General features: G+C 37.5%; 1 protein-coding gene across 1 annotated transcript; it reads right to left on the bottom strand.

The window, feature by feature from the left end:
* Positions 1-870: 870 nt before the first annotated feature.
* On the bottom strand, positions 871-5,145 carry LOC125215450 (auxin response factor 9-like). Its single transcript, XM_048116869.2, has 14 exons — positions 4,799-5,145; positions 4,574-4,692; positions 4,282-4,377; positions 4,100-4,156; positions 3,837-3,989; positions 3,649-3,733; positions 3,362-3,452; positions 3,101-3,265; positions 2,886-2,999; positions 2,722-2,794; positions 2,484-2,637; positions 1,815-2,392; positions 1,507-1,694; positions 871-1,420 (listed from the first exon to the last, which is right to left on the bottom strand). Exons 1-14 carry the CDS (start codon positions 4,851-4,853, stop codon positions 1,285-1,287), a joined length of 2,064 nt encoding a protein of 687 aa, XP_047972826.2. The 5' UTR covers positions 4,854-5,145; the 3' UTR covers positions 871-1,284.
* Between the last annotated feature and the right edge of the window lie 8,479 nt (positions 5,146-13,624).

Consider the following 13,624-nt stretch of genomic DNA (forward strand, 5'->3'; position numbering starts at 1 on the left):
ATGGATTCTTCTTTTGCTTTGCATTTCTTACATCTTATGTAAGTTGTAACGCTTTATAAGTCGTGTCAAATCATCAATTTATTCATCATGCATACGTGGATATGAGATTTCCTATCATGCATAAAATCTTGTTGATTTCATAAAATGCGACGAGTTTCAGACAAATGCAACTCAGTGGTAAGAAAGGTTGTTGCGGCATCGAAAAGTAGAGGCAGTGTAGTTGTTGTAGTTGATAATGGATGGCAGATGAAAAACGAAAGGAAATCTCAATCCCGAATGATTGGGAGTGGAGCTGCCGTACTATGAGATCCATGGTTGTTCCAAATGTTGAATTTAAGGAAGTTTTCTGACTTTTATATGCTAGTGGTGGAATTGATACGATTGATCTTGACTCCACTTGAATCTGGCATTGGATTCAAGATGTTAAATGTGGCTAAAGGGAGAATGCCGAAGGAGCTATTTATATAAATAAGTTATTATTATAGTAGTATCATAGAACTTGATCAACAATTTCAAAGAAATGACGCATTAGAAAATGGACAAGTGATAGTCGATCAATAAATTAAACTAACAGTCAATTATTTGCTTTAAAGATTTAATATAATGCTAAACAATTATACGAAATTCCAATGCTACTAAATTTAAATTAAGATGGTTTTATGCCCTCTCATTACTTGCAACTTTTCATTCAAGTAGAGTGACCATCACTGAATTTAGTGTTCTCGAAAGCTATGGATGGATTCATACCACCAAAATTTAAAGAATAATTTCAGTAAACCACGAAGTTCATTTCCACTAAAGTTGAGTGACAAAAGACGTAGATTACCTTCTTTAAATATTCAAATTGCATAATTTAAGAAAACAGCAGAATAAAAAGCATTAATCAGTCCTATATTTGACACTTAAAAGAGAAAAAAAGAAGATTCTGTTTTAGCAGATGCCAAACACAAATACTACTCTACTAGTATTTACAGAGTAGGGTGCGAATGGCTTTCTCCACATCCAAATTCACCACAAACACACACACTACTATTCACAGGTTCTACTTCTACTCCATCGATTAGTTGCCACTCAGTCTCGTCGTACCTAAAATGAGCCAAAAGATTCACTACGGCATTTCAACTGGCTTCCGCCATCCCGAAGTTAGCATCCTTGTTGATTTAAACAACAAGAAACCTGCTTCAGCAACCAAACAAGTTTCTTTTACTTGAGGCTGTCCGCATCAAGAATCTACGATAGAAGAAATTCAAGCGCGAGTCACAAGGAGTGGTAGGGGAGTTGATCTTAATCTCCAATATTTTCTAAGCTGAAGCCAGTTCCTTCACATTCTGTTGCGGATAGAGGGAGCTTGTTTGCTTTCATTTTCTTGACATCCTGGCTAGAACAGATGAAAATTCTCCTCACCATGTTGCAGAATTCTCTGGAGAAAGATGATGATATATCAATTATATGAACTAGAGAGGTTTATGAAACATGTTGATATAACAAGGGGCATGGCAAACTTACGGCCACGGATCATCGCCTACAAGCATCATGTCTCCTTCATCATCCGTAAACACAATTTCCCATTTATTTCGTGACTGCAGCTCCCCCTTAATCTCAAACATTTCTTCCAACTCAGTTATAAGATTATCGTATCCATTCAAAGTTGTCAAATCCACTGCTCGACCAACAGCAACCCCTTGCATTTGCACCTTCTCAAAGGATTTTCATGTCAAATACACAAATAAGATGTAAGTAATATTTCAAGGCAAGTAACATATAAATGCTATGAAAGAAGATTCACTTTCAGTTTACAATCATCTTTGGTATACCTTGGTGCGGCTTCTGGAGGAGTTGCTCTGTCTACTCTGAACCTCCTTTGTTGGTACTTGCAACTGATCTTGCCTCGAGTCTCTAAACTCCTTTGAAACACTAGATTTTTGTTCTGAATCAGCTGAGGATAGTGCACTTGAGATGTGTAGTTCACTATTATCCTTTGGTATATCAGCTAATCTTGAAGGAGCTACTGATGGCCTCTTCAAATCAAACCCAAACAATCTGCATGATGCCAAAGCATCTGGTTTCCTCACATCAGTACATCCAGTGGTAGGGGAACTAAACTGTCTTCCTGAGTTTGGAGCTGAATGGTTTGAAATAACCGACCAAACTGAAGCACTTTTACTCTCTTCAGTTTCTTCAGCATGCACATGAACGGGAGGTTTCCACCCTACATCCATATGAGTGGTTGATGCACCATCATTGCGGTGTTTCATAGGTGTGACGCCAGCATCTGTTTGTTTAGTATGCGAATTAGTGATGCAGCTGCTTCTTAGTCCTTCAAAACTGTGATTTATTTGATGGCCATCATGAGCCAGGTTCCATGTAGGTGATGCGCTTGAAGTTATAGTTTCTACAACATTACAATAACAAATAAAGTAGTAAGATATTGTACAAATATAGAAAGCAAACAGAATATCAAAATTCAGTGGAAAGCAACCAACCAGGAACAGCGATTTCAATATGTGGCCGAAGCCTTTTATTCTTCATGGTAGGTGGCTGGACTAGGGTTGGAGGTATTGATGCAACAAATGGCTCTATCTCCCATGGAGAAACCCTTTCTGGCCTTGGGATGGATGCTGGTTCATCCCATTGAACCTGAGAACAAAAGAGAAAATGTGTTGGGTCTTCAGCAATAAACAGAAGAATATGGGATATCAGAATATGCACAAAGTCCCAAACCTTCAATGTTCTCCATTTTGAATCATTCCAGTGAGGCGACATATCTTCAACCCCAACAATCGTTCCTGAGAACCTGATAGAACAAAGAAATAAGAACTTTTAGCAACTCAATTAAGGTACCACTGTACCAACTATGCAGTTAACGTCTATATATGTTGACCAACCTTCTCTCAGGAGAATCATCTCCCTCAAAACGCATCTTGAATCTCATGCCGACTCCAAAGTCATGATTAATGGCTTCTAGATATTTGTTCAGGCCTATGATGAACTGACTAGTCCTAAAATTTGAACACACAAAAAAAGTCAAGAGAAGAGCATAATTGAAAGATAACTTATCATAAAAAGCAAGGTTGCAACTTAAAAGGAGTTTGTTTCAAACCTTGGCTTGTAATAAACAACAAAGATGGTCTGAGTCATGACAGCATGTGATGCTGTAGCAAGCACTCCCAGGTGCATGCTTTGACTCGATATCACTGAAGATGGTATGGAAATCTGTTGGCGAGCATGGCGTCTGACCCCAACGCGCAATTCCCCAGTCTCTCCCCTAGAAAAACAAAGGTATATACATGAACTCAACTCAGAGAACACGAATCCTCATGATGAAGTGGTGTTCACTTGATATATCAACATTTACAAGTACCTCAGAAATACAAAAGAGTCACCAGCGACTATACGCTTAGAAGTGACAAATGTACTCCATCCTGTAGTTAGCAAATGCCTCCTAGGTTGACCTGTTGGTTTAAAGTGAAATATATATATATCAATTTCCTACTAAATAAATAAAATATACACTAATATTATGCCCGAGTAGCTACTTTTTGCATGCCTACTAAAAGGCCCAGGTGAATAAATTTCTTTATAAAGTCTCAAAACAACATTAATGACTCCTAGAGCAAGCAATAACCAGAAGGCAAAAAAGTAAATCACCTCTAAATATATGCTTGAATTGCCATTCATTTCCATGTAGATCCTTGGCAATCAATTCCTGTGTTGGAGTCTGCTGGCTCATATCCTGATCGGATAACAAGCCGTGTCAGCAAATATAGAAAATTATCACTGGATATTTTAGAATACAGGTATATATATGCATGTATACATCATAGAGGAAACATTACCAATGGAGGGAGGCACTCATTTGCGTGTTTACGAAGGACAGAAAATCCACCATGCGTGCTGGTATCAGAAGCAGTCAAAACTTTGCAGAACGAATGAACTGCAGGTCTAGGAGGCTCATCAATAGGACTATCCGGACTTCTTGGCTCGCTTTGCTACAAATATTTTTACCCGGTTACATTTTAAAGTTGCTAAACAAAAGGATGACAGATTGATTTTGGCACTTTTCGCAAAAACAAGAGAGCAAAGGAAAATCAGTACTTACATCTGATTCTGGCATCAAAGTAATTTGTGCATAAACTTCATCGGTGTCTTTTTCAGCCTACATAGTTATACAAAAAAAACAGTGAATCACTTACCACTCAATAATTGAATCAATAACCCAGGTTCTGAGTTGCTCATTCAAAGTAAACTGATAATAATTGGAAGCTCAAAAGAGGCAATTACCAGTAACTGAATGTTGAAAACTCGGCAAAGGATCTTCGGAGGCAAATTGAACATCGGTATCCTTTGATTCAATTCCTGATTTGTAGATGCCTCCAACTAACACATCCCGAAAAAAGCATGAGTTTCACGTATCAGATAAAATCCAACAGAAATTCCAGATATGGCAATAAAATGAAATTCCATAATTATTCAACTTCTAGTCATAACCCACTCAAAGATCTGAACATTTTGTAACCCCTCCCTCAATTTCAAGAAAAATTAAAAACAATTGCATTTTCAAGCATTAACAGACCTGCTCCATGTGACCTTGTGGAAAATAGTAAACTCTTTCTCCAGACTTAGGAACATCCACCAAAGGCCCTGCACAACCCCTCCATAGCTCCTCATACAACGCATCCTTACCAGAAACCCCTGAAAATTCACCCAAAAAAAAAAAAAAAAATCTAAATTAAATTCACAAAATAACATGAAAAACAAATAAATTCAGAAGAAATGAGAGGTTATCCTAAAAATTCACCTTCAGCTGAAAAACCATGCTGCTGCTGCTGAGAAACTGAGCCCCAATTCGCCATAGCTGAGACAACACGAGCACCTTTCCTCTTTTGGACTAAAAATTAGCTAGAAATCCCCAATCAAACACTCTCACACAGATAGATGTACAATACACAATGCATCCAGCTAAATAATCAACGTAATTACAGCGAAATACAAAACCCTGGAAAATCTGAGCAGATGACCAAGTTTTGTTAAGAAAAGCTGAAATAGTTTCCACTTTGGTTGAGATGATGGGATAGTGAGAGCAACGGCGTCACGGATTCCGAAGAAACAGCTTAACAGGAGTAGATAGCTACTTTCTCTCTCTAGAGGATAGAGAGTTGTAAATTAATGTGGTGTTGGGTTTGCTAGAACGTGGGTTTGATTGTCTCCTTTTTCACTGCAACACGCAGAGTGCGTGTGGTTGCGAAACTAACCATGGTTAAACCCTTAACCAGAGTCGGACGGCTGCGATGACGCCACCTTTTGGCGCAAAAATTGGTTGTACATCTATTTTTTCAATACTTATCTCATTTTATAATTCTGTCGTTGCCAATGCCAACATTACTATATTTTGTCTCGTGTTTCTCTATTATTAATACTCTACTATATTAATTATTTAATTTAACACTACCATACATTAGTCACCTATGCTTACTCTGTCACAAAAATACAGACATTTTTAAACAATATTACTTTTAATGTCAAATTGGTGCAATAAAAATAATAATAATAATAATTAAAGTATTATCAATCAAAAATAAAACTCACTTCCAGAGAAAAATTATTACCAAAAATAGAAGTAAACTGATTTTTAAATGATAGAGTTATTAACACCAATATAAAGAAAGTGTCTAATTTTATGAGATTAGTAATACTATAAATAAAGTATACTCCTATTTTGTATGTTAAATAAAAAAATTAAATAGAAAAAAAATAATAAAAAAGATAGTTGTATTTTAATTTTCCAAAAATTAGTCAATCTTTGTTGGGAATTCTTTTGGACATGAGAAGAAATACCGAAATAGTACTGTAAGTCTTTGATTAAGGTATTTTATATACAGTAAAGGCATCCGCAATGGTGCGGACGATGTATGTCCATCGCATCGTCCATCACTGCAGCATCGCGGACGATGGGTTAACCATCATCCGCGGACGATACGCGGAGGATACCCATCGTCCGTTATTGTGGACGACGCGGACGACGCGGACGATGCGACAGACGATGCTCACACGTTGTTTTTTTTTTTTTGATTTTTTTCCAGTTTTTTTTTTCTTATTTAAACACTACAATTCTCTACCATTTCACACACTCCAATTTCACATCTCTTCAATTTCTCTTCAATTATTCTCTCTCATCATCTCAAAAATGAATCCCGACGACTACGATATGAGTACATCGGATGGCTGCAGACGGGCCTTGACTCGAGCCTTGTTCGATGCCGTTAATGAAGCCAAGGCGGAATGCTTGGCACAATGCAGCGGGAGCAGGCGGAGGCGCGGGTCCCTTGCCCGATGCGACGTTGGACGTATGTCCCCCGCGAGCACGACGTAGCGCACAAACGTCTGTTCGCAGATTATTATGCCGAGAATCCAAGGTGGGGCCCGAATGTTTTTCACCGACGTTTTAGAATGAGCCGAGATCTTTTTCTCCGCATTGTGCACACGTTGGAGGGACGTGATGAGTACTTCCAGTATCGGGAAGACAGGATCGACAGACCCGGACTTACGCCGTTGCAGAAGTGCACGGTTGCGATCCGCCAGTTGGTCTACGGCACAACAACGGATACGTTCGACGAGTACCTTCACGTCGGGGATACAACTGGCCGCGGATGTCTCAAGAAATTTTGTAAGTTAGTTGTGGAGGCTTTCGGCGACACATATTTGCGACGCCCGACTGCTGATGATTGCCAGAGCCTGATGCGGATGCACGAGACGGTGCACGGCTTCCCTGGGATGCTAGGGAGCATCGACTGTATGCACTGGCAATGGAAGAACTGTCCGACGGCCTGGAGAGGCCAATTTACTAGCGGCTACAAGGGCAGCCACCCAACGATGATCCTAGAAGCCGTCGTTGACCACCGCCTCTGGATCTGGCATGCCTACTTTGGTGTAGCCGGGTCGAACAACGACATCAACGTCCTCAACTCGTCCACCCTATTCGCCGATCAGTGCAGGGGTCGCGGTTCGGCCATCCAGTTCAGTGGAAACGGCCACTCACATCATATGGGGTACTACTTGGCCGATGTCATATACCCAAGGTGGCCTGTTTTTTTGAAGACGATCAGCTGCCCAATTGGTGAGAGGAGAGTCTTGTTTGCGGCAAAACAGGAGTCCGCGCGGAAGGATGTGGAGCAGGCTTTTGGGGTGCTCTAATTGCGGTGGGCAATCGTGAAAGGTCTGGCGCGTTTCTGGTACAAGGAAGTCATCGTCGACGTTATGTATGCGTGCATCATCATGCATAACATGATAGTCGAATAAGGACGTGGACATGTCACCGATTGGGTGGATGATGAAGCCGGATCTAGCTCCAGCACGGCGACCTCGCCTGTCACTCGAGGATTACTGATGGGCTTCGGTGCGGTTATACAGCGACAGGCCTCAATGCGCAACCAACAAGACCATACTCAGCTCATGACCGACATGATTGAAGAAGTTTGGAACCGTAACCGCCGTCGTTGAGAAATTGTAGTTTTTTTATTTCGTATTGTAATGTTTGAATTTTAATGAAATGAAGTTATTTTTCAAAATTTTGAAGTATTTAAATATTTAAATAATAGATAAAATGCTTAGGGGGGGTTATAGTCCGTCCCACTACAGGTGGAATGGAAGGATGATAAAATGCTGACGTAACGGTGCATAGGGCGTCGCTTATGGCGTCCCACTGTGGATGCCCTAAGAGGTTTCTAGTACTATGTAATAAGTTGTTTGCTTTTATTTCCAACCATATGTTTGGATTTCTAGTGTTTCTATTTGATAAGAAATCCAATCGATAAACTTAACCTTGAATGAAAAAACCTGAGTTTTAGATGGTTATGGACTGTAGAATGAATATATAATATTATTTGGCCTAAATGATTTGACCACCCTTTGTTATAGTAGTTATATTTTATTGGGAGAAAAAACAAAAATTTAAGATAATTTACCAAAAATATCATTTTTTATTCTCCAAAAACAATATTCTTCTCGTCTCTTCTCTTCACTTCTCTTCTCTTCTCTTCAATTCTTTTCTCTTCATGGACTTCATAACTATTTGTTTGTAACACTCCGTCTCGCATAATATTGACAAAAAATTAATTTTTCATTATCACATATAGTTATATTATTGGTTGTTGGTGGATGAGAGGTAGCATCTATTTAATACATAGGTCCTTGATTAATCGCTTAACTCTTACTCGATCTACTTATACTGTACCCAGTATTCTGACCAAGGGTTTTGGTAATCAATTAAATGTCACAATTAAGACCAGTACCCAATTTGAAAGAGAATTGGATAATAATAAAATGAATCTTACTCTCATGTTTCTTGAGGATTTCTGAGCGAATATACCAATGTTTCCTATAATTGACCTTTCTCTTGTCCTCACTTCCACTAGTTAGCTTATTGGGTCGGCTATTACCCAATATTAATATTATTTTTGAATTATTTAAAAATTTTCCATATCAGGTGCCATGATTTGTGAGGTTATATGCCTCCAATTATCTTATCTCATTTTTTCAAACATAAGAAAAAACATTTATCTACGTAAATTTGTATGTGATAATGTGAACATTATTCTCGTTTAATTTGTATTAGCATCAGTTTTTTCATTTTATCTAATTAATTATATTTTAGTACCTTAAAAATCATGATTGATATTAATTTTAAGTTATAAAAAATTAGATCATGGTTTGTTTATTTCTTCTGTCATTCCAAAATGAAATAAAAATAAATCAATCTTCAACTTTATGTTATTTAGTTGCGGCAATTAATTTTAAGGTAATTAAATCGAATACACAGTAAACTATAGTAACATCTTCTTTATATAGTAGTATTTCACAAAAATACTCCTGTCACTTTTGTGATACACGAAAAATTATTTTTTTAAAGATAATATTATCTTCATACACCAATTAAAAAATTATTTTAACTAGATACGAATTTTTAGAAATCGTTTAACTCTGTGAAGAAAAATAAATAAAAAAAGTAAGTGAAATGTGCAACTTATTTTTTATTTTTTATATTAGTAATAGATGGAGTAATAGATTATGAATGTAAAATTTTGTTGAATACCGGATCTGTACATCAAATTAAAATTAAAGATTCTTTAAACTATAACATCTGAAAATAACAAAATCCATCTTTACAAGGAGGAGAAAGGAAGTTACTATACAGTACTATTTCACTATTTTGGAATTTATATTCACTAAGAAAAAGGAGGATGAAATACAGACCTTTTATATCTGTGGATGAGAAAGTTTTGTCCGAATTAATTGCATCAGAAGTGACAGGCTCTCCATATGCTGGAAAAAAGTGGTTTCAACACATTTTTGATGATATATTCAACACAATAATTATTCAAACTTTTTTGTTTCTCACCTGTCAATAATGACCAAACTTATACCATGGTCAATGCGCAAACTCATATACACACACATACCTAGAGGAAAAAAAAAATCAAACTTCCAAGTTTTTTAGGGATAAAAGCACGTGAGCTAGTATTTCCTCTGTTTCAATTTAAGCGATGCATTTCATTTTAGTGCGATAATTAAGAATTACTTAAATAAATAAATAGCAAATGCTCCGTATAGAATCTGCGACTTACTCTGAATGGAGAGAGTATAATATTAGTACTAGCTTTGAAAAATACTCCAGTTAATATTAAAATGTTACTTATTTTTCTAACTTAAAAGATGTTTACACTATCTCTTGAAAATTAATACTCCACCTAAGATGTGTGCTTTCAATTATGGATCTGTTAAGGCCATCCGCATCTCTGTCTCTTATCCGTCTCTTAACTGTCTCATCTCTTCACTATTTATGAGCTTCACTGTACTTTTCAGTTCATCTCTTAACTAAGAGACAGCACATGCATCCCTCCATCTCTTAACCATCTCATCCCTTAACTATTCATTCAATTTTATTTTTAATTTTTATTTTCAACAAATTCAATTAATAAAAACACACTTCATTAAATAAAATAAAAATTACAATTTAAAGGCCTAAAAAATAAAATACATAATTAAAATCCTAAAAAAAATTAAAAATACATAATTAAAATCCTAAAAAAATTAAAAATACTCTAAATTAAATTATAAAAACTACACCGCCGGCGAATCATCCCCCGAAGTCGGCGGTGTACCCAAGTTAGATCGAGTCCGAATAACAAGTTGAGCTTTCAAATGCGCAATTCCGTCCGTATGGGCTTCAAATTGGGGAGGACTCATTTTTGAAGTGTCAGCCATCGTGGCGACCAGGTACATGGACATTAGGTTGTTCGAGCCCGTGCCCGTGCCGGAGCCCGAGCCCGCCTGGCTTGATTCGCCGCGGCCCCTTCCCCTCCCTCTCCCTCTCGCCGCCTTCGCCGCCTTGGTCCCTTGCGGCCGACGCCGTGAACCAGAAGAAGACCCCCCCTGCATCATCGGTTGGTGTGCCCTCTTGTGAGGTGTTGCCTTCGCCGCCATCACTAGACCAGTAGTGGCCACGCGTCGTGTGCTTCGTGCGTTTTGAGCCCGAGCCCGACTCGACACCTCCAGCCCACCTTTTAAGGTGGTGGACGTGCGACCAAACTTCGACATACTTGAAATCTTTACCGACGTCGTCTTTGAAGACCCGCAACGCCGCTCTCAGAATATCGGCTCCACTGGCTCCGCTTTGGTAATTCGCCTCTTCTGCCCTGTATATCGCCCAAAAATTTTTGACATCTTTGTCGCATCGGTCCCAGTGACTGCGGAGCATCTTCACGTTGCGGGCAAAGGTCTTCTTCGGCCTTCGTGCGTTGTAAACTTCGGTGATTTTTTTCCAGAAGCACAAGTGGGTTTGTTGATTCCCGACGACGGGATCGTATGAGACGCTGATCCAAGCGTCGTACAGCGCCAACGTCTCATTTTCGCTGTATGGATGACGCCCGCCGTCCCCCACAACCTCGTGCTGGTCGCCCTCTTCCTCCTCGGCATTGACGCCGATCCTGCCGGAGCCTCCACCTATTGGCTAGTCGGGCAAAGTGCGTTCAGGCGGCAAAAAATTCTCTGGAATTTGGGATAATCCCGGCGATTGCCCGTACCTCTGGGGGAGGGACGATAGTATGCATCCACATCAAAATGTGGTGTTTGGTACACCGGCGGAGTCGTCGAGGCTTGGGTGCCCGGCGACGAACCGGGAGTACCCAAAAAGTTGTACATGCTCGCCCAATCGTCGAACGAGTTCAAGTCTAACCTGCCAGAGCGCTGCCTGCCGCCACGAGTTTCCATCGCCGGACATTTTTTCAACAATTGGAGAGAAAGGAATAGATGAGTGTAGTGATTGTGTGTAAAATGGTGAATGGAAGAGGAATGAGAGTAGTGTTTGTATGTAAATGGTGAATGAAGTATTTATAGAATAATAAAAGGAAAAAAAATTTTAAAAATCGACCGTTTAAAAGAAAATTTTATTTTTTTCGAATTTTTCGAATTTAAAAAAAAATAAAATTATTACGTCATAATTCCGACGCCCACTCGCGGGCCGGCGAGTGGGCGTCACGCCATCGCTTAGCACGCGCCACGTGGCTCGCCAGCTCGAGGCCGGCCTCTTCCGGACTCGTCGCGCGACGAGATGTCGCGTCTCGTCGAGACGAGACGGGCGTCGCAACGCTGTCTCTTCTCGTCGAGACGAGACCGAGACAACATCAAGCCGCGATGCGAATGCTCTAAAAGTAACCCGATTTGCTTGTTTCAAGATTTACATCTTTCTTGAGCTTTAGATATAGCTTTATACTATTAGGCATAGTGTTTAGATTTATTTGATTTCGTATTTAGCATGTTTACTAGTTTTATTTTAGCCTTCTTTGAGATACTACTACTTGGATCGATTTACTGTATTAAGTTAAATCTTGTACTATCATTAAAGGCGACAAAATGGTATAGGTGAAATATTAGATTAATTTTAATCCTTTTGATCACAAAGATTTACAATGAATGCACTGGATGAATGAAACACGTGAATTCGAGTCCATACGGGGCAAAACTATGTTTATACATTCATTTTTTTTCAGTTTTTTTTTATTGAAGGAGGAAGAGGAGAATTTCATGATCGATGTATTGAAGGAAAGGTAGTTCAAAAATAAAATTATAATACTCACACCATTTAACAAGTTTAGATGTCCCAAATAAGTCAATAGCATTATATCAAACGCGAACAAGAATAAAATAAAAAAATAATTAAATTATTTGCATTCAGTTTGACTTGACTCAAACAAAATGCCGGATGTTGTTGGCCTATGATTTTAAGAATTTACGAAAACATACACGTCTAGTATTAAACAAATTAAATGGATATTATAAATTTTTGTCTCTATCCTAATCCTAAACTTAATTATTGAAGATGGAACATATAAGTGGAACAAAATATAAGCAATAAAAGAAAGGTTCATTTTACTGATTCTGGATAATCTTAAAAATGCGCAAATATAATCTTGAATTTGAAGTTTGAATTGCAGAACCAGGAATCTGGTAGCTTTAAAATTGACAAAAAAATTAAGTGCCTACATTAATATCATCACGTCTTCATCATCAATGACAGTAGTTATTTACTTATTTATTACTATGATCTACCATACTACGACCGACAAATTTAGTAGGAGTTGTAGCTTTTATTATAAAATAATTTGAGTAAATATCACCTAAAAAGTGACGAGTTATGCCAATATAACAATATTCAAGGCTCCGAAAATAAACGCAGGATATTTTTAATACAAATAAAAAAAATTAAGTCTTATTTTTGATAAAATAGGAATAATTTACAACTTAAAGCAATATTCATCTAAACATATTTGCATACCTAATAAAGCAAAACGAATTATATATATATACTCCATAAAACAATGTTTTTATCTGAAAAAACACGTGTGAAATACTATGTCTAAAAGAAAAAAACAACACATAAACAGGCTCAACAACACTCGTGTTTGAAAAAACACGTTAAAACTCGTGTTTGGAAAAACACGTGTGAAATACTTTGTCTAAGCATTTCCTCTTTGACCGTAATTAGTGAGAGGTTTTGGATTCAATTCAACTTATTCACTTTTAACTACTGACATCACATACACTCTTTATTATCCCCTACATAATGAAACAAGTATGAATATTATATCATCCATAAAATAGTGGTGTTTAAATAACTTCTTTTTTTTGAATTATTAGTTGATTGGACATGTAATAAAATAATGAAGGCAACTTTTCACTTTGTCCCCTCAAAAGGATATAAAATGTGAAGCATCTTTAATGTTCCTCAACTGTACGATGATTAATTTGATTTTGATCCAGAAATAAAGGAGTCAAGAAGAGCGGAAATTTATTCCTCAATTACCAATGAATGTATTGAATAATAGTAGTACAATGTGTAAAAACATAAAAATGTTAGAGTAGTGCTAAATGGCCACATTATGGCTAGCCATAAACTTAAAATATTAATAAAATATTATACATTTATTGCTTATTCACTTTAATTAATTTCATCTAGAAAAAAACAATTTATTTTGGACTATATTATCCTTGAACATGTAACCTTGTTTTCAATTCTTTTATGTTGATTTCGTATCACATTTTTATATTTTTATTTATTATTTTTGAATTG

The sequence above is a fragment of the Salvia hispanica genome, chromosome 3 (assembly GCF_029641045.1).
Source record: "Salvia hispanica isolate PSC_SH4W2 chromosome 3, Shi_PSC_v1, whole genome shotgun sequence".
Lineage (NCBI taxonomy): Eukaryota > Viridiplantae > Streptophyta > Magnoliopsida > Lamiales > Lamiaceae > Salvia > Salvia hispanica.